Source organism: Harmonia axyridis, chromosome 2 (assembly GCF_914767665.1).
Source record: "Harmonia axyridis chromosome 2, icHarAxyr1.1, whole genome shotgun sequence".
Lineage (NCBI taxonomy): Eukaryota > Metazoa > Arthropoda > Insecta > Coleoptera > Coccinellidae > Harmonia > Harmonia axyridis.
In genome coordinates this window covers 10,791,395-10,813,028 of record NC_059502.1, presented here as the reverse complement: position 1 = coordinate 10,813,028, position 21,634 = coordinate 10,791,395, and the positions used below count along the sequence as shown (strand labels likewise).

General features: G+C 36.0%; 1 protein-coding gene across 3 annotated transcripts in view; it reads left to right on the top strand.

The window, feature by feature from the left end:
* LOC123674163 (zinc finger homeobox protein 4) overlaps positions 1-12,696 on the top strand; it is a 151,410-nt gene extending 138,714 nt beyond the window's left edge. For 2 of the 3 annotated variants that reach the window (XM_045609077.1, XM_045609076.1), the window contains one exon: positions 10,036-12,696. In XM_045609077.1, coding sequence (XP_045465033.1) covers positions 10,036-10,604 — 569 coding nt within the window. In that variant the 3' untranslated portion in view covers positions 10,605-12,696. The remainder of the gene's footprint in view (positions 1-10,035) is intronic. The other variant, XM_045609078.1, reaches the window with a different exon arrangement.
* Positions 12,697-21,634: the final 8,938 nt, after the last annotated feature.

The following is a 21,634-nucleotide window of genomic DNA, read 5'->3' as shown; positions in this document are numbered from 1 at the left end:
AGATAATTACATATTGCTGTGGATATCACATGACTCCGTACTGAGACAGTTATCGACGTGTCATCAGCAAATATACAAAGAAAGGATACCGCGATCAATATAATCTGGAAAATCATTTATAATCAAAAGAAATAAGAGCGATCCCAAGACAGACCCTTGGGGAACTTCTAGGTATATCTTTCCATGAATTACCGATGATAAATTCTGAATAAACGCCCCTAAAGAATAGCCGGCAAAAGTTCAAAGTTGATAATGAAATCATCACGAATTATGAAGTCGCTAATTCTGACTGCTCCCTTTTCCGACTTGTCGAAGTTAATCCAACAAGGGATCCGAAAGGAGAGATGAATTACGCGGCTGAAAGTTATCAACCCTTTCGCTTCCGCAAATTCCACTTGTTGCTCGGAGAAAGGGGTGAGAAACATTGGCCATTTAGTTATCAATTAGCGAAGTTTAGAGGGCAATTAAGCTCAAGTTTTCATGATACCAAGAGGGAATGAATTATGGTCGGATTTTGGGCTCGTGCCTACGGATAGAGAAGGGTTGAAGAAGAAATTCATTTCAGTGTAGAGGAATTTTAATGGATTCTTTTCGATGCGGGCCTGATTTGGAATATTTTGATTTGGGTTCAGTTTGCGCTCATTTTCATTATGAAAGAAATCAACTGGATTAGAGTTCTCCATTTCCTTTTGGTTTTCGAAGAGAGCAAAAATTGAAGACAATATTAATAACAATGATTAGGTCTATATCAAAAAAGAAACTATAATACATAACACTTTTAGAATGATGAAGAATGAAGAATTCAAAGTGAAAATTAATGTTGTTGCGCTGAGTAATGCTAGGTCTAGCTGTACCAAATTACTTTGCATCTTCACTTAGCCCTTTTCAATTTTGAATGTTTTTCGTGCAACGAATTTAATTTAAAAAGTGCAAAATGAAAAGGTGCAGAGTAGTTTTGCTGCCGATTCATTCAGTCTATTCTACAGAATAAAGTCGAGTTAGTTAACTTAAGAACCACTAGACCAATAATGATAATAGCTCTTTATTTAAAATCATATTCATCACCTTAGCAAAATTAAAGACTAAAATGTTCTAAATCAACAACATATTCATATAGGTTCTTCTTGGTTTTGTTATCTTGTGTTACAGTTAAGGATTCACGGCTTGGCTTGATATTTAAGCTCCAGCCAACTAGCTTGAGCTTAACTTGAAATCAACTGAAGTTCAAGTCAGGTGGTAGTTTTTAAGTGTCAAATCAAGTATTTATTTATCATGTACTTGACACTGAAAAACTACTACTTGACTTGAACTAGAGTTGATTTCAAGTCAAGCTCAAGCTACTTGGCTTGAGCTTGAATATCAAGCCAAGCCGTGAATTCTTAACTGTAACACAAGATAACAAAACTTCCAAAAAGAACTCATATGAATATGTTATTAATTTAGAACCTTTTAGTCTTTAATTTTGCTAAAGTGAATATATTTTTTGTTATGGCACTTAATAAATGAAAACTTAACTTGACACTGAAAAACTACTACTTAACTTGAACTTGAGTTGATTTCAAGGCAATTAGCATGAATACTAAGCCAAGTAGCTTGAATATCAAGCCAAGCCTTGAATCCCTAGTTACAGTTATAAAAATCGGCAGAGTTGTAAATGTTCAGGTAGCTGAACTCAGCTTGCTTTTGGTTTGCTTTTATATTGTACCTTTTATAGTAGTTATTTCTTGTTTTTCTGGTTGTCATATTCATGGAAGAGGTGTGCATTCTCTTTGATGAAAATTGCACAATCTTGATTGTATATTACATACATGGTTATCAATTCCATGTTCTTCAATATATCTCTGTATGACTGGTCATATCTCATGTTAGTAAGCATTCTTATTGCCGTTTTCTGTAACACGAATAAAGGATTTCTTTTTCCGGATGCAGAGAAGATGATGCTTCATCTCAGTTTGGCTTAGGCTCTATCAAAAAGAAGATTGGTACTTTTGAACCATTCATCAGTTTCTTTCATCTTACTTTCAGCAAAATTGCTTCAAATAGGGATATAAATCTTCTTTAACAAGTTGGTTGGTGTCATGTGCGTACTTTACTCGTCACCTGTCTATTTTTCTTCCATGTTTGTTTTGCTGAACAGATCTTGAATTCAACCATATCCACAGTCATTCTCCAACAAAACACAAGACGTCAGATAATTAAGCAAAATAAATCTCAATTTATCGCATTAAAAATTTTTATCTCGCTAATTATCCAACCAACCTTTCTAATTGCTAAAGGAAGTGTAAACTCAAGTGGGCGAAGTGGTTGTTAAATCTTTAATTCATTTAGCCAAAGAGGGTCATCCCAAACCGAGAAGTTCAAGAATAACAGCGACGGGAAAAAAAAGCGAAAAGAGAGAAACCTGAGGAAGAGACTTGTCGGAGGGTTGGCGTTTTGAGAAGCTCGTTTATTTAACAAACCAGAACAACCGGAGTTTTCTCCCAGCTTCCTGGAATAATCAACCCTGATTGCGTCTGAAGTTTTAAGTACCCAGAGTTAATTAGAAACACCAAAGCTGTCTGGGTCGCGACACTCTGGCCGGAAAACGGCCCTTTAATTAGGTGAAAAGCTGGGAAAACCCCAGGGCTGATTGTTGAATTAACATTGCCGACGAACTCTTTTGACTGATCCACTTGTTGAACGCGAAAGGGTTGGATTTTGGCCATCGTCAACGTCTGTAGCGACAGCCTTATGGCTTGAGGGGGTTGAAGTGATTTATTTGGATCTAAGACGGGTGAGATTTCATCTTGGTTGTCTCTTTAATCATTGAATTAATTTTTTTTGTCACTATCAGTGAAGTCTGTGAAGGGAGCTTAACATTGACTTTTTTTTTATTGGGTTCTTCTTTCAATGCAATTAATACTAGGGTTATATTCGTGGAGTGGATCGAAATTAAGCTTCACTTGATAACACAGGGGAACAGCTGTTTTAGTGTCGAGGTTTTTGAGCTGATTCTATATCAATTTGATGTCCTCAATTCAAATAACGTATTCATTTTTACCTAGGAGCTGTAATTGTTAAGATATACAATTTTAGAGAAATATAAGTTACATTATTTCAACTCAAATTCGTAAGTGTAGTAAACAAAAGTAGATATGAAATTTTCATTTCAGTTATACAAGATACAATATTATGTCGTACTTACAAACAAAAACAAACATTGAAGAAATCAAATAGTGACTCAACAATTGGAAAGCTTCTTTTCCCTGACATTCTCGAATGTTTTTTAAATAGTATCTTTTCAAACTCAAGCAGTAATCAGCAATCATGTCACATGTGCATGTCCCATCTTGCTTGGTAACGGTCCTCCATAACTTTGATAGCTTGGTGCAATTTTTCACCTTGTTCCTCACTCATGTCTCCTAAATTTTCTAGAAAGCGGTCTAAGTGGCTTGGTAAATAGTGTATTTTAATAGTCATATGGCAGCCTAAGAATTTGAACCTATTAAGGACCTTGTTAACCATTTCAACTTAGTTTTGAGTTACATGTTTGCTTAGAAAATTTTCTACAACTGCTACAAATGATGTCCAAGCTTCTCGTAAAACTTGATTCATTGAATTTATGAAGGAGGATCCTCAATTAATTGTCTTATTTGTGGGCCGTCAAATATCCCTGATTCGAGTTTTTCTGTGCTCAACTGACGCATTTTCACCCCTATATATGCAAAACATGAACCAATCTTATCAAGAGCCTTTACAAATTGCTTCATTAAGCCCAACTTTATATGTGGCGGAGTAAGTATGATTTTTTTTTCTTACTTACCCGAGTTAGAATATTGAAAGTGTCAGTTCAGGTACCTGATAGGCAATGGTTCCACTATTTTTAGATTTACCTAGAGTTTACTCAATTACAGACTGACAATAAAACCATTGTACCTACATACATTAATGGATATATAATAATTTTAGAACTTTCATAAATAAATATACTGAATGAAACCCACATCGGTGATAAGTTGATGTACTTATCTAAAAAAAATAGCTGATAGAGAAAAATGGATTGCATATACAGATTGATCGTCCCAAATATAGTTGAAACCAGCTCTTAAATCACAGGCACAAAAAAAAAATTATCAGTGCTGATTCTGAGTGCGAACTGAGACATCCTATCAAGATTTTCTAGATGTTTTAACCTCAATCTAGTTGTTGAGCTGTATCAAAACACATTATAGATTTCTTATAAAGATGCTTCATCTTGTAAAAAAATAATGCAAAATTTACACTATGATTTATTATTACCTCCTTCAACGCGAAATATCTCAACACGTGACAAAAAAATATGAAATTGTCAATGTGATATGTTCTAACGAATTCAAATGAAAATTTGAAAAAAATTATATATCGGGAACTATATATGCTAGGACTTTGCTGTAACAAATGTTGTATACAGAATCATCGTAGCATATATTTTCAATATTATGATGAAGCGTTCGTATCCATACTCTGACTCTAATTTTGTACCAATGACTCTCATATTTTCTGAGAAAAACTCTGGAAGGCGGACAGACTGAAAATTTCAAGGAGGGGATTAATATTTTTATTTTTTCCTCGGATGCCCAAAAAAAAAAGATTAGCACATTAATCACATGACCTATTCGACATTGAATAATTCAAGAACGCCTCCTCTTGTCGGTGTAAATAGTTGATTTAATTATTTTTAACTACTGTATCCCTATTAAGACAACTAATTACAATTTGTTAAGAGCCGTTCACACTATAATTAGTGTGTTAAACCAGCCACATCCGCTTCGTGCTTCCTGCATTAAGACAATATTTTCAATTTGTTCTGATTTCGCTCAAATTGAAGCGAGCCCAATCTCGCTCCACAACTCCTTCCAGACATTCTTGACCAGTTGACTCATTTTTAATCTGGATTGTTATTCATTTTAAATGTGGTCGCATATAATATAACGCCAGGAAAGTTGAATTCGGAATTACGGCGATTATTCAGAATCGGCTATCTCTTCTTTTGCATCTCTCACAACACCTCGCTCGTATAAATTATTATTATTGTCGCTAAATACTTTCAGTGATTTCTCTTTGGCGATGGCGGTTATTAATATGGACTGAACGGTAGGCATATTTAACCGTAGGAAGATTTTAATCCAGATGTAATTTATCTGGGTTTCAGTTTGTGTAGTATGGTGTCTTTGAGGTTCAACGAACACCTGCTGCAAATCAAATTTTTGTTCAATAGTTATGATAAAAATGTGCGCGAAGGAAAAGTTAAATTTTTGAATGAAATTTTCACAGTTGAAGTTTTAAAATAAATAGAATTCAGCTGCCCTAAATCTATTCTGAAAAATTTCTAGACACCACTGAAGTCACTTTTATTGTTCCTAATAAAATAATATACTTTGTATATCTATTTCTCCTACTATAATAATATAGAACTTATGAAATAATACACTATTTTCTTCTTATTTCGTTATCTCAGTCAAAAAATAATAATGTTATGCAACTACATATACTAACAGGCCAATTGAAAAGTCCTCGGTCTACCATAGTAAAACACATTTTTTTGGCAAAATTCGATTTTATTTTATTTTATTTTCAATTGGCCTAATATGTTATTGACAATTCTTCTCCTAACGATCCAAAGTTGCTTTACTGGTTCCATTTTTTATTTTAGCTCATAATCTTGGGAATTGATACAGAAGACAATCAAATTGATATTTCCACAGTAATGAGTTTATTACGAAATGAAAGGAGTGTAACATTTGGTCCAAAATTGCTAAACAAATGCTCCAAGAAACCATCGCCATATTCCAACAGATCGAAATCAAATAAATGATTTCATTTACGGCCATTCCAACTTCTTTCATATTCTTCTTCACGAACACGATCCATACTTGGAGTATTAATAATCCTTAAACTTTCCTCATAAAACCGCCAGAGTACCACAGAATCCTCGAGGGCGACAACACTCCCAAAAGACAATCCAAGGGTGGTAAGAAGCAAGAACGTAGTCCGACAATAAGACGACGATAACAACGAATAACAGCGACAAAAATTGCATCGAGAGCCATTTTTTAATTATATCGCGGTCTGATTAAAAAATCCGGAGTCGCATAAAAAATAAATTGCCTATTTAATTGCAGCAGGCCAGGCAAGTCGTGAACGCGCAGAAAAAAAGGGAGATGAAAAAAGGGCGGTTAGCTACGCGAGGGCGAGGGTTTCTTAAAATTTACTTTTTCGCTCTGAGAGTTATAATAGCAAGGGGGAGGGTAGGTCGTATAGGGGTTGTTGGGGTGAGATATGGATTTTTGCTTCCGACGCTCCTCGCCTAGCAGTTTTTTTCTGAATTATAAAATATCTCCGTTCTACGTTCGGTCCGAGAGACATCATTATCGAGAAGTCGGTTTGTTTTGGAGAGAAGTTTTACGTTCCAGAACGTTCTTGGGGATGTTTTTCTGCTTCAATTTAGTTTTGCCAGCAGACACTGATTGACTTGATAAGAGAAACGTCAGAGATTTCGTGAATTTTCATCTTGAGGAATCTGGGAGAGAGAAGTTTCGGGTATGATTCTGCCAAAAAAAAATCAATCTGGGCATCTGATCTTTTACCACGAGTATTTCACCTTTCTATCTGTACCATATATTATTCCACGGGGAAGTTCAAGGTTTTTTCAATTCAAAAAATAACATATGTAATTTTTCCTTGAAAAGAATGATAGATTTTAATGTTACTTGCTCATTCTTCTGATGATCATCTCCTTTGGAAATGGAATGATTTCATCTGCATCTGAATGTAAACCTTAATAGAACGTTGTATTAATTGCCTTGTTGCAATTTGGTCAGAGGTTTCTTGCATTCATCTTAATTCAATATTTTTTGAGGCAATTGAAATTAGGGATCTGAAGAAATTTTTCGATGCTCGAATTTACTTACTCTGATTCTGTGGCAAATTCGTTCATTCTGCCATACCTGCGTGCGGGATTATTTCAGATTCACACATATTTTATGATTGAATTATATTAATATATGTTGGTACACGGATTCATCTATCATCTGTCAAATTTGTAAAACAGAAAACCATTCTGCCAACCAACAATTTTCAATGCAAAAATCGGTGATAGTATATTCTAAAATAAGTTGCAGAATGAGCTCCCATTCCAATACGAATGCGAAATCCGAAACTACCGACAAAGGAGCGAGTTTTGAACGCATGAGTGTTGGAATTGCCTTCTGCAACGAGTATTAGACGATATTTTCTCTATTTCAGTCGAGTTTTGTGAAATATTGCCCAAATTCAATGAAAAATTCAGATTATACATACTAGTGACTTTTGTATTGTATCTTGGCAGTTGGTGTGACCGTTACGAAAATTGACAGATTACGTAATTTGCATTTGAATCAAAAGTTTCGAATTTTGAGATAATGTATAATTACGCATTAAAATCGTGAATTATGTTCGACGAAATCGATTTAATACTACCAGAATTAATTGAGATTGCGAATATTGTTGCAAATCATTCCACTATATCCAAATTATATTATATTGACAATTGACGTGTGTTGAAATCTGATAGGATCGGAGGTCAGTGTAGACAACCACAAAACGAAAAAAATTACTGAAAACAATGCTGTAATGAGTTCATTACAGCACTGTTTTTAGTACTGTAATGAACTCATTACTGAACCATCCACTGAATTTTGATTTTGTGGAAGAATATCAATACCTTCTGCACCTGTTTTAACTACTCTGTGCTCTATAACTGGTCTCTCATTTCCCAAAACCGTCCGATAACCACAGAAGAATCGTCTTGTCTTATGACCGCCCTCGATGACCATTCCACACATAGGCCCCAGACCTGAAACAAGTTTATCAGCAACACCTGATTAAAGCATATTTAAAGTCCATAATGTACCGCGCGGTTGTCCATTAAAAATACGGATGAGGATAAATAAGGCACGCCATTAGAAGAGGATATACCGGAGATAACACTCTTGTCAATACATTAAAACGGGCATTCTCCACAGTTGGACAGCGAGAAGAGAACGGCCGAGGACTGATTAATAAATTGGCAATAATGATCTGGCTGATTGGGGTTGAGCCGGGCCGAATGTAACCGAGTCTTGTATAAATTTGTATCGCAGCCCTGTCCGAGATTAAAACTGATTAGAGTGTAGTTAAAATTCGGCCCACTCGATCAGAACAACGTTTATTTTATTAAGGTGATCCACTCGATCGCCGATGTCGCGCCTCTTGGGCGATTGATATATAACATCGTCGATAATTGTTATTACTTTGATGTTATGCAGGCGTCACTTTGGATTCACTTGCGTAGGTCGATGATTTTGGGAGGATGTTGCATGTTTTGGTTAATGAAATTTGAGTATGGCTATTGTTCGAAGCAAATTCATTCAGCTTAATCTTAACTTACTCGATTTGCTTCAAATATTTGATGTTTCTTAGTAAAAGTTTATACTCAATACCATACGACCAAAAATCTAGTTTCAGCTTTTTTTGACTTGGTCGTTACTTGGTAGAAATCCATTTAATTGATATCAAACGAGAGTTATTACTATTTCCTGAATTTTATTTTGCGAATAACAATTGTTTTGTACTCAGAAGCTTCCTCAAATTTCTAACATTTGGAATAGCATCACTTACGTTTAGGCATACAGAATATAAACAACGAATACATAGAGCTTATTGCATCAAAATACTGACCAATTAGCTGATAATAAAAAAATAACTTCATTCATTACTCTCTACAATTTTGGTTGATAAGATTTGGGGGATTCTGTCTGAACAAAGTTTTTGTACAGACTTCCCTCGAAAAATTGGTATCTATGAGTATCATTAAAATTTACATTTGAAAATCTCACAGAGAAAACAGCAACAGAGAACAAAAACTAAGCCTCTGAAGAAACTCATTCTTATTCATGAAACCCAAAACTGAAGGAGTTCCCCAGGGTTCTAACTTGATAACATAATAAACATAAGTCAACCTAACCTATCCTAAACTCCTTTTTTCAATGGAGGTAAATCCACCTTATAGACAGCCAACAATCTCGACAAGTGTGAAGCTGCTGTCGGCACCTATTGGGTAGTGTGAGGCTCACCTTAAGGACATACTCACTAAAAACCTCAATTATACCTACGCTGAACCCATAGAATAAAGTTCCTCTTACACGTCCAGCCTCGGTGTAGCTTTGTCACTAAGGGTTTGGTACTCTACGACCAAATGACCGTCTTTGTTAGACGCTGCCTGCCCTAAGTAGTGTGGGATAGGGCAGAAGCAATTCATTTCTGGTGGTAGAGCCATCCATTAGGTATCCTAAAAAGCGTGAGGCAACTGCCCACCTATGAGCTCCCTCGTTCCGTGGTTTCTCTCATAGCTCTGATTATGGAACTCAAGTCTGAGGTACTTCCCCGCGAAGACTTGGTTTGCATGTCTTCTCTCTTTGAACTTGATCTTCCACAAAGAGACGCCTCTTGACCCTGGTCTCGATCCAATGGCCTTGCGACCTTCATGTTGGCATCTTCTCACTTCCTTCTTTTGCCTATTGTGTCTCTTTCTCCTAGATCTGTCAATAGTTTTCATCTACCTTTATGACCTCTGTCTGGTCGGTTCTGCGTCTACACCTTCTCCGTTGGCTGGCTGTTCTTCTTCTCTCCACTTGTTTTTCGTCCTGCTAGAACCTGTCCCTTGGAGTGTTAGAGATTTGACGATGTTTTTAGGAGTGGGCTAATTATTGTCAAGAATGTGTGTTGTTTGGGGGAATATGAGATTATTGAGATATGGGAAATGTGGCAGGCTAGGATTAACCTCGCCACATGTTCTAGTCAGTCTTAGTTTGACTGTCTACTTAACAGTAGGCAGTTATTTCAAGCCCTCCCACCACGGCAAGGTGCTGACCTCGGGAGAGAACCTATCTTAACCTAACCTAACTTGATAACATAATAAATATAAGTCAACATGACAATTTAAAATTGTGTGAATCTTTCAGCGTTTCCCTTTTTCATAACACCATTCCTTTGTTACAGGGGGAGCAGGAGGACTACTTCTAGACACCGGCTCAGGACCATCCTTCCTCCCACTCACCGGGCCACTCCTGGAGCAAGTTGCAGCCGGCAACTCAGAGCCAGGAGTCACAACACTCAAACTCCCGGACATGATCCCTAAGATAACCGATCCCTGCGGTCGCGAAGTGGACGTAGAAATCTGTTTCGTATGTAAGAAGTGCAGGATGGCCTTCGCCGGTGAATCCCAACTCCTGATCCACCAGCGCCAGTGCTACTCCTCAAACCAGGAGAACCGCGGAGCTTTTAGAATAGTGCAAACGGGCCACGAGTGCAAAACGTGCAACAACGGCGAAAAGTACAAGACAGCCGTGGACTTCAAGAGGCACCTCGACGGAGAGGCCCACCTGAGGTGCAGGGGCAAGACGGGGGCGTTACCTCCGCCGGAGTCTCCGCTCAGTCACGAGATGGAGGACGTGGTGAACCAGATCACCCTCTTGGCGGCGAGAGCAGCCCAGGAGTCTTCGCCCGGCGTCGATTTTGACGCCAAACGGCGCATGTTGGCGCCCCAAGACGGTCTGACTGGCCACTGAGTTCTCCAGATGCGGATCCCGTTATGTTTGTAGATGTGTCAGTGTAGTTGTGTAATGTGTTAGTCGAGTAGGTCCGACGATTCCTATTGCAACGCATAGTTACTACTGCGCTGCGTGTGCGTAGTGCGACTTAATGTTCCTATCGAATGTAGATACTGCATGCGGCCGTGTATGCTCCGGCCTGTACGGGCCGGGATTTCGGCCGAGTAAACAAGTTCCTAAACGGCCGCCGATCGCCTACAAGTTCCTCAACGACTCCCCGATCCGGCGGCCACTTTTTTATTATTATTATTAATTATTACAAACTTTATTATTATTACTTATTATTGAGAAAAAGGTTGATAAGGCAAATGCTGTATTTATCGAATATATGTAAATGTAACTATATCAGCTGGTAACGCGGACACGGAATGCTTTTTTGGTCTCATCACCCATTATTCTCCACCCAGCATACCAGCAGTCAAATTGGTTCCTACTAATTACTAATAATAATCAATACGGTGTTTAAGTAATTATATATAGTTATTATGTTTTGAACGTTGGTTCTAACGCCAGCACTGTACGTATATAAAGTAGTAGATATATATTTAAAATTTTAAATATATTCTAGGTTACGTATCCAAAATGACTCAAATTGGGGAATACTACGGTATTACCTGCCTCGCATATAAGTGAGTTTATTTGGAACTAAGTGTGATTGTTGATAGCGCGACATGGGCCAAGAGGTCTTCCCAAGATTTCAATCCTCGACCTTTATTCACCAATATACGCACTCCCAACCAAACCATCAAATCAACTCTTCATCTAAACTAAACTCAAACGTTTTTAAACAGCCTTACAAGATGTATCCTATATCATATCCGACAAAAATATATACGTATATTTTAAACTCGGATCAAACTAAAATTCGAAATTTACATTCGGATGTATTTTTATATTTGCGGAGGAAAATTTGATGGAAAACCCTTTCCCAACCCCACGAAAAGCCTCTTGACCTACAAGCCCTGGCGTATTACACGATTATTATTACTATTCATATTATATTATTATTACTTATTGCTATGTATAGAATCAATGTGAATTTGTTTTTGACTACCGGACAAATGTCCAAAAACGTGGTTCCTAAAAAATTTCATATCGCAATCAATTGAGATAGAAGAAACTCATCAAAAACTCCTTTTTCCTATTATCTATTTATTTATGATCTCGCTTTTACTAAACCTGTTAAACTATTGGAAAAGATCGAAGATAAACATCTACTAAAAGAGCAGAGAAAATTATTTACCATGAAGATTTACCTGATATGTCGTGAGTTCTCGAATTTGGTTGTGACATTTTTTTTAAGAATATTCTGTGATAAATATCAATAAGCAAGCAGTCATCTTCGATCTATTTCCATTCGAGACCTTGAACAATTTCTCTCTTACATACTTCATTTTCAAAGATATATTGTTAACCATTCTCTACTTTTCATCACTAACACTTATTTCTTAACTTGCTTTCTTTTCCCAATTATATTTCAGTTTTGACTTTATTATTAAGATAGTAGCGGATGCAACTAAGGTTGTACAATTAGTTTATTGAACTCTCGATGCATCTCTTCGAAAATGTCGCCATATTTTAATAAGTTTTGTCAATATTTTGTATAGATTATTTTTAAGAATTTCTTTATTTTAGAACTTGTGATTTTATTAGAACTATATTATGGATATTGATATTTATTTTGTGATGTAGATATTTATTTGAGTTCTTCCTTGTTGACTTCTGCGAAAAATGTATGTTCAAGAGATATTGTGAATGAGCGCTATATTTATTATACTAGAATTTTGTATTATTTTTTTCCTTTGTATATAATTTATGCTTAGTACAAACAAGTTTTGCTTATCTACTTTGATCTGTTCAGATTAATTCCGTTATCTGTTATTCGATTTTTCTCGGATTGTTTTCAACATAATTTTCCAATTGTTTATTAGTATTTTGTTGAATTTCAGATGATGATGAATACTAATAATAATAATTACTAGGTAAATGTTTGTATCCTACGGCTTATGCCGCTCTCAATTTGTGAGTGTATATGAAAGTCAAATAAACTACATAGTTTATCATAAGAAGTATTTTTACTAAACCATTCCACCCAATTTTACAAATCGCCAGAAGAGGATTAATAAACTGCTATACAAGTTTCATTTGAATACTGCTCAATATATAAACCTTCATTATGTTTTGAAGATATCAAACAATAAAGGCCTTTTGAAACTCAAGTTTAAAGAGATATTGTATCAAATATATCCTTGATTGATAAAGAGAAAATCAGAAAATCAGATACTCAGATACTGTACAAAATTATTTGAAAAAAAATAAATTCATATAAAAGAATGATTGAGATTCAAATCTAGTACAATAAGGACAAAAACACAAATGTCAGAAAGTATCGATGAAAAAGGTAAGTGTTATGATATTCATGTAAATATGCATTCCAATTATTCACTTACTAATGAATGAAAATCCCAATACATTCACTTCTTCAACATAAAACTCAAAATGTATTTCAGTATCTTTAAGGGTTTTGTGTTTATAATTTTAATTTTTATTACACAAGTGTTCATATTTTCTAAATTGATAATTATAGAATATAGTATCATGTATTTTACAAGAAGTATGCTATGATTGAAAAATTATTTTTTGGTGTGAATATGCTTTTCTTTTTGATGTTTCTTTACCGCTTTTCAGAGCGTTGAAGTTTCACCATTTTTATTTTTTTTATAGCTTATTTAGTTTTTGAGATATCATCATTCAGAGAATCTACAGGGGGATATGTTTTTAGGAGTCAAGCTATTCTTCAACTCATAAACTATTTTGTAGTGCGTCGCTTGTGGAATCTAACATATGAATTAAATTCTTGCTGAGAAACACTTCCTCTACTGTCATTTTCACGCATTTGCAGACTTTGACAGTGATTTCAATTTTGACGTTTAGATTGATTGAAGCATTTGACTTCAGAGCTGTGGATGCTTCATCGTGTATTCATCCAACTAATGAAAACTGAACAATAATCATTAAATTTAACATAAATACTTTTCATTTAACATAAATACTTTCTTCATTTTCATACTTTTTAAATTTCTTTTTATTAAATACGTCGTTAAAATCTTGATGAATTTTGAAACACCCTGTAACCTCAAAATGGAAAAACATGAAGACTGAATATCTAATCTAGTTCCAAACATTGAGCTGTCAAAATTTCAGGAAACAGTGTTGAAATTTCCGTCAAAAAAATACAACAAATAAAAAGTAATGATAAAATGATAATAAAAAAATTGAAATAATAATAACAACAATCAAATGAATTACAACGAATAAAATACTAATAGAGCAAAAGAGAAATGTTCAAACACCTGAAGTGTTGCCGCAAGTTTTCTCGTTATCCCTCAACATTGATCGTGACTCAATAGTCATGATTATAATCGATACGCCGCATTTTAAGTTTTTCGACGCAAAGCCGAAACTGAAGCCACCTCTCGAGCACGCCAACATTCGAGACAAGTCCTGGAGTGCAATAATTGCATTTAATTATATGCGGTTTTTTTCGGAAAAAATGTAGATAGTAACCTGTATCATTAATTCAGTATGGTAATGCCGGTCAGTGGATATAATTTTAAATAATCTTTAATTTGTGGTATTAATATTCAGGTGAGCTGACCTATCAATTAGGGAACCCTTTGAAACCTATACATCCATTAAATTATCACGAAATCGGCCAGAGTTTATGAATATTTTAAATTCGTCCATAACGAAATTGGTATTTTAATCATTACTAATTATAACTTGAGGTTGCACTTATTAAATACCGTGCATCCCGACCTGGTTAGATCAGATTCAAAGGCGTTCGGAATCTTTTTCAAACTAGTAGCAGTTTCGTGAACTGGGAAAAAAATTTCTCTAATTCTGTGGTTATTCCGTTCATTCTACCACATCTTGTAGAACAAAATCGTGCGAGAATATATCAGAAACGCACAGTTTTTGTGATTATATTTTATTATTATATGTTGGTACTCCGAACTTTCCGCCATGGCTTTATCTGTCAATTCATCGTTCATTTGCCTTAAAGAAATCAGTTCTGCCAACCAACATTTTTCAATGCAAAAATCACTAAAATATATTTATGGAAATATTTCATTAATTTCAATGAAAATGCAATGAATTAGAGAAAATAATGTATAAGACTCGTACAGAAGGCTCATACTACCACTCGTTCATTCCAAAACTTGAATTTTGAACTCGTGGAAGAATATCAATGCCTTCTGCACTTGTATTATAAATAACTATTTTCGGCAACCGTCCGGGAAGTGCTCACTTCCCGGACGCTTTTTCTCTGAGAAAGTAGCATTTCCCGGCCTAGTCCGGAAAGTACGTACTTCCCGGACTAGGCCGGAATAGAATCATAGAATCCATAGTAACCGAGATAACGGCTGACAGTTCATATGAAATTAGTTGTCAAAAATTTGCATGTTTTTTGATCGCAATCGCAATAAAATATGGAAGGCAGCAGCGATAGTGTTATTTTACATGGTTGCCGAAAAAATATTGTACGCAACACGCCCGAAAATGGTTTTTTTGGACTATTTTTGTCTATTCGTCCAAAAAACACCATATTTTCCGGACTTGTTACGTAAATTACTATTATCATACCTGCGTCATAAGCTTCGTTTTAGAAACTGATACAATGAGAAAATCGCTGACGTGAAGTCAGGAGCTTTTGATAGATATCTGCCTTATCGTATCTAACAGTCCCCGGTCTACCATAGTAAAACACATTTTTCTGTCAAAATTCGATTTTATTATTCAACATAGTTGCCTTCGAGGGCTATACAGCGATTATAGCGATCTTCCAACTTTTCGATACCATTTTTGTAGTACGATTTGTCTTTTGCTTCGAAATAGGCTTCAGTTTCGGCGATTACTTCTTCATTGGCGCTAAATTTCTTTCCAGCGAGCATTCTTTTGAGGTCTGAAAACAGGAAAAAGTCGCTGGGGGCCAGATCTGGCGAATACGGTGGATGCAGTAGCAATTCAAAGCCCAATTCATGCAATTTTGCCATTGTTTTCATTGATTTGTGATTGGCGCATTGTCTTGATGAAACAGCACCTTTTTTTCTTCAAATGGGTCCGTTTTTTAACGATTTCATCCTTTGAACGATCCAATAACGCTATATAATAATCGCTGTTGTTGGTCTGGCCCTTTTGGAGCTAATCAATGAATATTATACCTTCCGCATCCCAAAATACTGATGCCATAACCTTGTCAGCTGACTGTTGTGTTTCTCTCCGCTTTGGATTCGGTTCATAGTGTGCAGTCCACTCAGGTGACTGTCGATTGGACTCCGTAGTGAAATGATGGAGCCATGTTTCATCCATTGTCACATATCGACTTAAAAATTCAGGTTTATTGCACTTAAACGGCTCCAAACATTGGTCAGAATCATTAACACGTTGTTGCTTTTGATCATTTTGCACACATCTATCTCATGTACAAATAATCGTGAATGATATGATGTACACGTTCAGATGATATCTTCATAATGTCTGCTATCTCGATCAACTTTACTTTACGGTCATTCAGAATTATTTTGTGAACTTATTTTATTTTTTCATCGGTGACAGCCTCTTTTGAGCGTCCTCTGCGTTCGATGTCTACGGTGCTCATTTCACCACGTTTAAACTTAGCATACCAATCAATGATGATTGATTTTCCTGGTGCAGACCCCGGAAACTCTTCATCAAGCCAAGATTTGGCTTCAACTGTATTTTTCCCCTTCAAACAGCAATATTTTATAGGCACACGAAATTCTTTTTTTTCCATATTTTTTCAAATAAGAAAAGTAGCTACACTCACAACGCAACATCTCACAAACTAATGGTCGGACTGTTGTCAAATTTTGACACGAATCGCTTGAAGGTTGGTACTAACTAAAAATCATATGTATTTAATACTAACACAACAATCTGTGCATCAGATCATGGACTTTTCAATTGGCCTAATAAAGTGGAGAAAATTTTTTATCATACCTGCGTCATAAGCTTCGTTTTAGGAACTGATACCATGAGAAAATCAATGATGTGAAGTCAGGAGCTTTTGATATCTGCCTGATCGTATCTATAATTCTGAAGTATTTGGAACATAGAATTTTCTATAGAAACATTAATTCAGTTGTGGAATAATTATAATTAATCAAAAATAAATAATCGATTAATTCAGATTTTTTTCTCGTTTTTCCTATTTCGGCTCATCCTGCATGAAGCTAAGCTTAACAAACGAAGATTTTTTATCAAATATATTGCAGTTGAAATAGAGGAAAATATTAGCCTCATTTCCAGAACATAAATTATCTCTTTTTTTATGAGAAACCTAGGGGGTCAAGTCTTTTGACGGTGTATGCATGTTTTCACTGGTTTGTCTCGTGACTTATTGAGTGAAGCTTTACAGTTCCTTGTTTAGTAAGGACGCATGGGCGCATGAAAAGCTCCCAACGTCAACTTATTGCTTTTCACGATTTTTTTTACTTTCATCGGAAACCAAAGTTGAGAGATAATGAACAAACAAATAACCTCATAGATGATAAATGTAACACACACAAATAACAAATCGTGCCCTTTCGACGCTAGTCCGAATATCTGAGCATATTGGGATATAACCTATGCATATTTGCTGGTATAGGCCGAGATCAAACATTATATCTAGCCTGTTCGCGGTTGAGTGGATCCCTTTGGATTTCTTGGGAATATTCCTCCGGTCCACTACGGGGTGGCTTAAAATCTTCCTGATGAAAAATAAACACGGCTTTGCGTTTCCTCGATACAAAGCTTATTTCCATCCTGACTCCAGGAATTCGTTTCAAGAATATGCGGAAAGGGAAACTGGTAATTGCATTAATTATCTACAGAGGGAAATTCTTGAATGGTTTAATCTGGAGTTCCTCTCATCCAGTGTATGAGGAGAGGAAGAGGGTAAGATGCTCAAATTGAAATCCAGATTTGATTATTTCCAAGAGTTGGAATTAGAAATGAGGAAATTTTAAGGTCTGGATATCCTGGAACTTTTATACATGACGATTTTATATTCTTATCAAATTTTAGTGTAGTATTGCTAATGCAGTATTCAAATATAGTAAAAATAGCGAAACGAATGATACTACAAAATTTCGTGGTACTGAAAGATTGATAAATAATTCGTCTGTAACATTTCGATATTTCGGAACCTAACTTTTATGGAATTTTGTTGGTATAATCCCAATACGTCCCGTGTCTAACTAGTAAAATACATGATTTCATGAAAAATCAATTTTTTTGACACCTTCAACATGATACATGTGTTAAGAACCATTTTAGAGAATTTGAGACCCATAACTTCAAAACATAAGCAAAACAGCCAACTGCATTTCTACTTTAGATTCTTATACATGACGAGTACTTCATCTCATGACAAAATTTTGTCGAAATCTGAAAGATCCAGTAAACTAGTCTTCACTATGTTTTAGATCAGAACTTCATGTTTGAAAAACATTTATTCATTTGAGGGGTCTGATGGAAATACAAATTTTTCCCGAAGTTCGAGTTCAAATTTCCTCAAAACTGTGAGCTCTAAGAAGAATCGGTGGGCGGTGCCAGAATCGACGATCTCTGATTAGACGGATTTCGATCTCACCTGAAAAATTTTTTGTCGAAAAATTATCGTAAAATTTTCCATACCCTAACCCTTAAAAAATTGAATAAAAATAAAAGTTCATTCATGGGAATTTTGTATCATTTTATTGATTGATTCGACTATGTAGATCACGAAAATGCTTGCAGTTGTACCATTAGTACATTATTTCAGAAATTATAGGTAAAATCTAAAATTTTCGAGAAAAAAATTCATAATATTCCCGAGACTGCAACTTCTCCTGGACGTAAGCTACGCCTTTGAAACCTCACTCACGAGTAAACATCAGTTTTTCGAGATCCCTGTCCAATTTTGATGGTATTTGGTAATGATCGGTAATTTTTGTCGTCAATGGGTGCGAGTGCATCACAAATGTCTGCTAGAGTGGGTGCTGCTTCGTCACCTACATGTAAAATCAATTCAGGAATTCCTCAGGGCTCTTTCCTGGGACCGCTCCTATTTCTTTTGTTTATTAATGATCTACCGGATTATACTGATCTAGATATCCTGTGTATATTTGCTGATTATCTACACGTCAAAGGCGGTTTCAGCAGAGTCTAGTTGAACTTAATTCGAATCGTTTGGTATTGTGATATTTGGGTGAACAAGTCCAGAAATACCATTGAATTTTTGGGAGTGCACAGTTATCTGAGATGGAATCACCAAGTCGATTCAGTCTGTAAAAAATTAGGTATAGGTTTTATTATGCTATTAGCAGGTTTGAAGGTTCGTTTTCTATCGATTCGGATGTCTGTAGGCCAAAAAAAGATATTACGTTTGATTGTTCACGTGATTCATGTGAGCCTTTCTTTAAGGATTATAATCTTTTTACTTTATGTGAAGAAACATTAACAATTAATGCTCAAATTATCAGGTTTCCACCTTTATTCTACCAGGGGTGTTAATACTGTGTGTATTCCTGCTCATGTAACTACTAAATTCGAACCTTCGATATTCACCAAGTCATTATTTTGTACAACACTTTCCTTTTTTACAATTAGGTGTTAAGTGTAATAATGTTCAAGAAGTTGGTAAGAATGAAAATTTGAAGATGAAAATTTAATTTGTAATTTAGATATGGTAGTTGTATGGGGTGTTTTTTTTCGAGGTATATAACTTTAAGTTGGCATTACTGTTCAAGATGGCGACCGATTTAACAGCTGTCAATTGATTTATTCTCAGTTTGGTGTGGCAATTTATCATGAATACACTCACGCCTGAACAACTCTTGCAAATAGTGCAATTTCATTTCGAAAATAATGGTTCTGTGCGGTATACGTATCGCGCACTACGTCCATTTTATTTTGTTTAGCGATGAAGCGCACTTCTGGTTGAATGGCTACGTCAATACGTCAACAAACAAAACTGCCGCATTTGGAGTGAAGCTAATCTTCAAGTGTATGTCGAAACACCGTTACATCCAGAAAAACTGACTGTTTGGTGCGCTTTATGGGCTGGTAGAAACATTGGTCCGTACTTCTTCAAAAACGATGATGGCCAGAACGTTACAGTCAATGGTGATCGGTATAGAGCCATGATTACTTACTTTTCATTCCTGAATTGAACAACCATGATGTCCAGGAGCTGTGGTTCCAACAAGACGGCGCAACATGTCACACAGCTCGTGCCACAATCGATTTATTGAAAGACACGTTTGGTAACCGCCTAATTTCACGTTTTGGACCTGTGAATCGGCCTCCAAGATCTTGTGATTTAACACCGCTAGACTACTTTCTGTGGGGCTACGTAAAGTCATTGGTCTATGCGGATAAGCCACAAACCCTTGACCTTTTGGAAGACAACATTCGCCGTGTTATTGCCGATATACGGCCACAAATGTTGGAAAAAGTCATCGAAAATTGGACGTCCAGATTGGACTACATCCGAGCCAACCATGGCGATCATATGCCAGAAATCATATTTAAAATGTAATGCCACAAGATTATCTCGCGGATAAATAAGATTCATGTCAATCGAATAATCCATCGTTGTTTTATTGGAATTTAAAGTCCTATAGCTCTGAAAAAAACACCCTTTAGTTAGGTATACATAATGGTAGATCTTATGGGATCAATAAAGGTTAATATTATTATTATGAGGAGCTTCTAAACGACAACTTCATGTTCCTCACATCAATCACGTGTCTAACACGAGATGATCCACTTCCTGCATCTCCATAATAATACCATGGCCATCGCGATCACCATCGAATCTACGAAATATCCTACTGGACCATCAGAGAGGCCTCCCAAAAATTGGCATAAGGGTGATCCCCTATCAGTTACAGGTGGAAACACCATTAGGCTCTACGTATTCGCCTTCCTGCGACACATAAAGAACAAAATCTCGCGATATCCCCCCCCCTCCAACCTTTCTCCCAGCCTCCCGTGACGGTATCGCATCCGCTATACGGGATCTTTACATAACGACGTCGATTGCATCTATCGCGTCTCCTCAGAGACTCTTTTCAATTTTCAATATTTCCCTACGAGCTCTTGATGTTTTATTCATTGCATTCAGCGCCATCTTCGTCGACTCAATCAGTAGATCTTATTGGAATGCGTCAGTGGTGCGGTCAGGGGGGGAATTGGGGGGCTTAAGGTTCGGTCCCCGCTCCGATGCTGGCAAAACGTGGAATTGGAAATAACTCATCCAAAATGGGGATATTATTGGACGTCATATCTAGGGAGAAGTTGGAATAATTAAAGGAATTGGTGAGCGGTGCCTGAATTGATGGTTGCTGATTAGCCGAATTTCGATCTCACCTGAAAAATTTTTCATCGAAAAATTTTCGTGAAATTTTCCATACCTAACCCTCAGAAAATTGAAAAAAAATAAAAATTCCTTCAGGGGAGTATTGTACCATTTCATTGAATTTTCGAAAAAAAAAATGGATGGAATTCCTGAGGATGCAACATCTCCTGGACGTAAGCTACGCCTTTGAAACCTCACTATAATTCAGATCAGAATTTGATGTTTGGAAAACGTTTGTATTCGAGAGGTCCTTGACGAATAATTCAGGAGTTATAACGATTTTCGGATGGAAATTCAACTTTTTCCCAAATTTCGAGTTCAAATTTCCTCAAAACTGAGAGCTCTACGAAAAATCGGTGAGTGGTGCTAGAATTGACGGTTTCTTTCTAGCCGAATTTCGATCTCACCCGAAAAATTTTTTGTCGAAAAATTTTCGTAAAATTTTCCATAACCCTTAGAAAAATGAAGAAAAAAAGTTCCTTCATGGGAATATTGTATCATTTTAAGAGGATTAGAAACAATTCAGAAATGGATACTAAAAATTACATATAAAAAAAACGTACATTTTCTAGTCGAC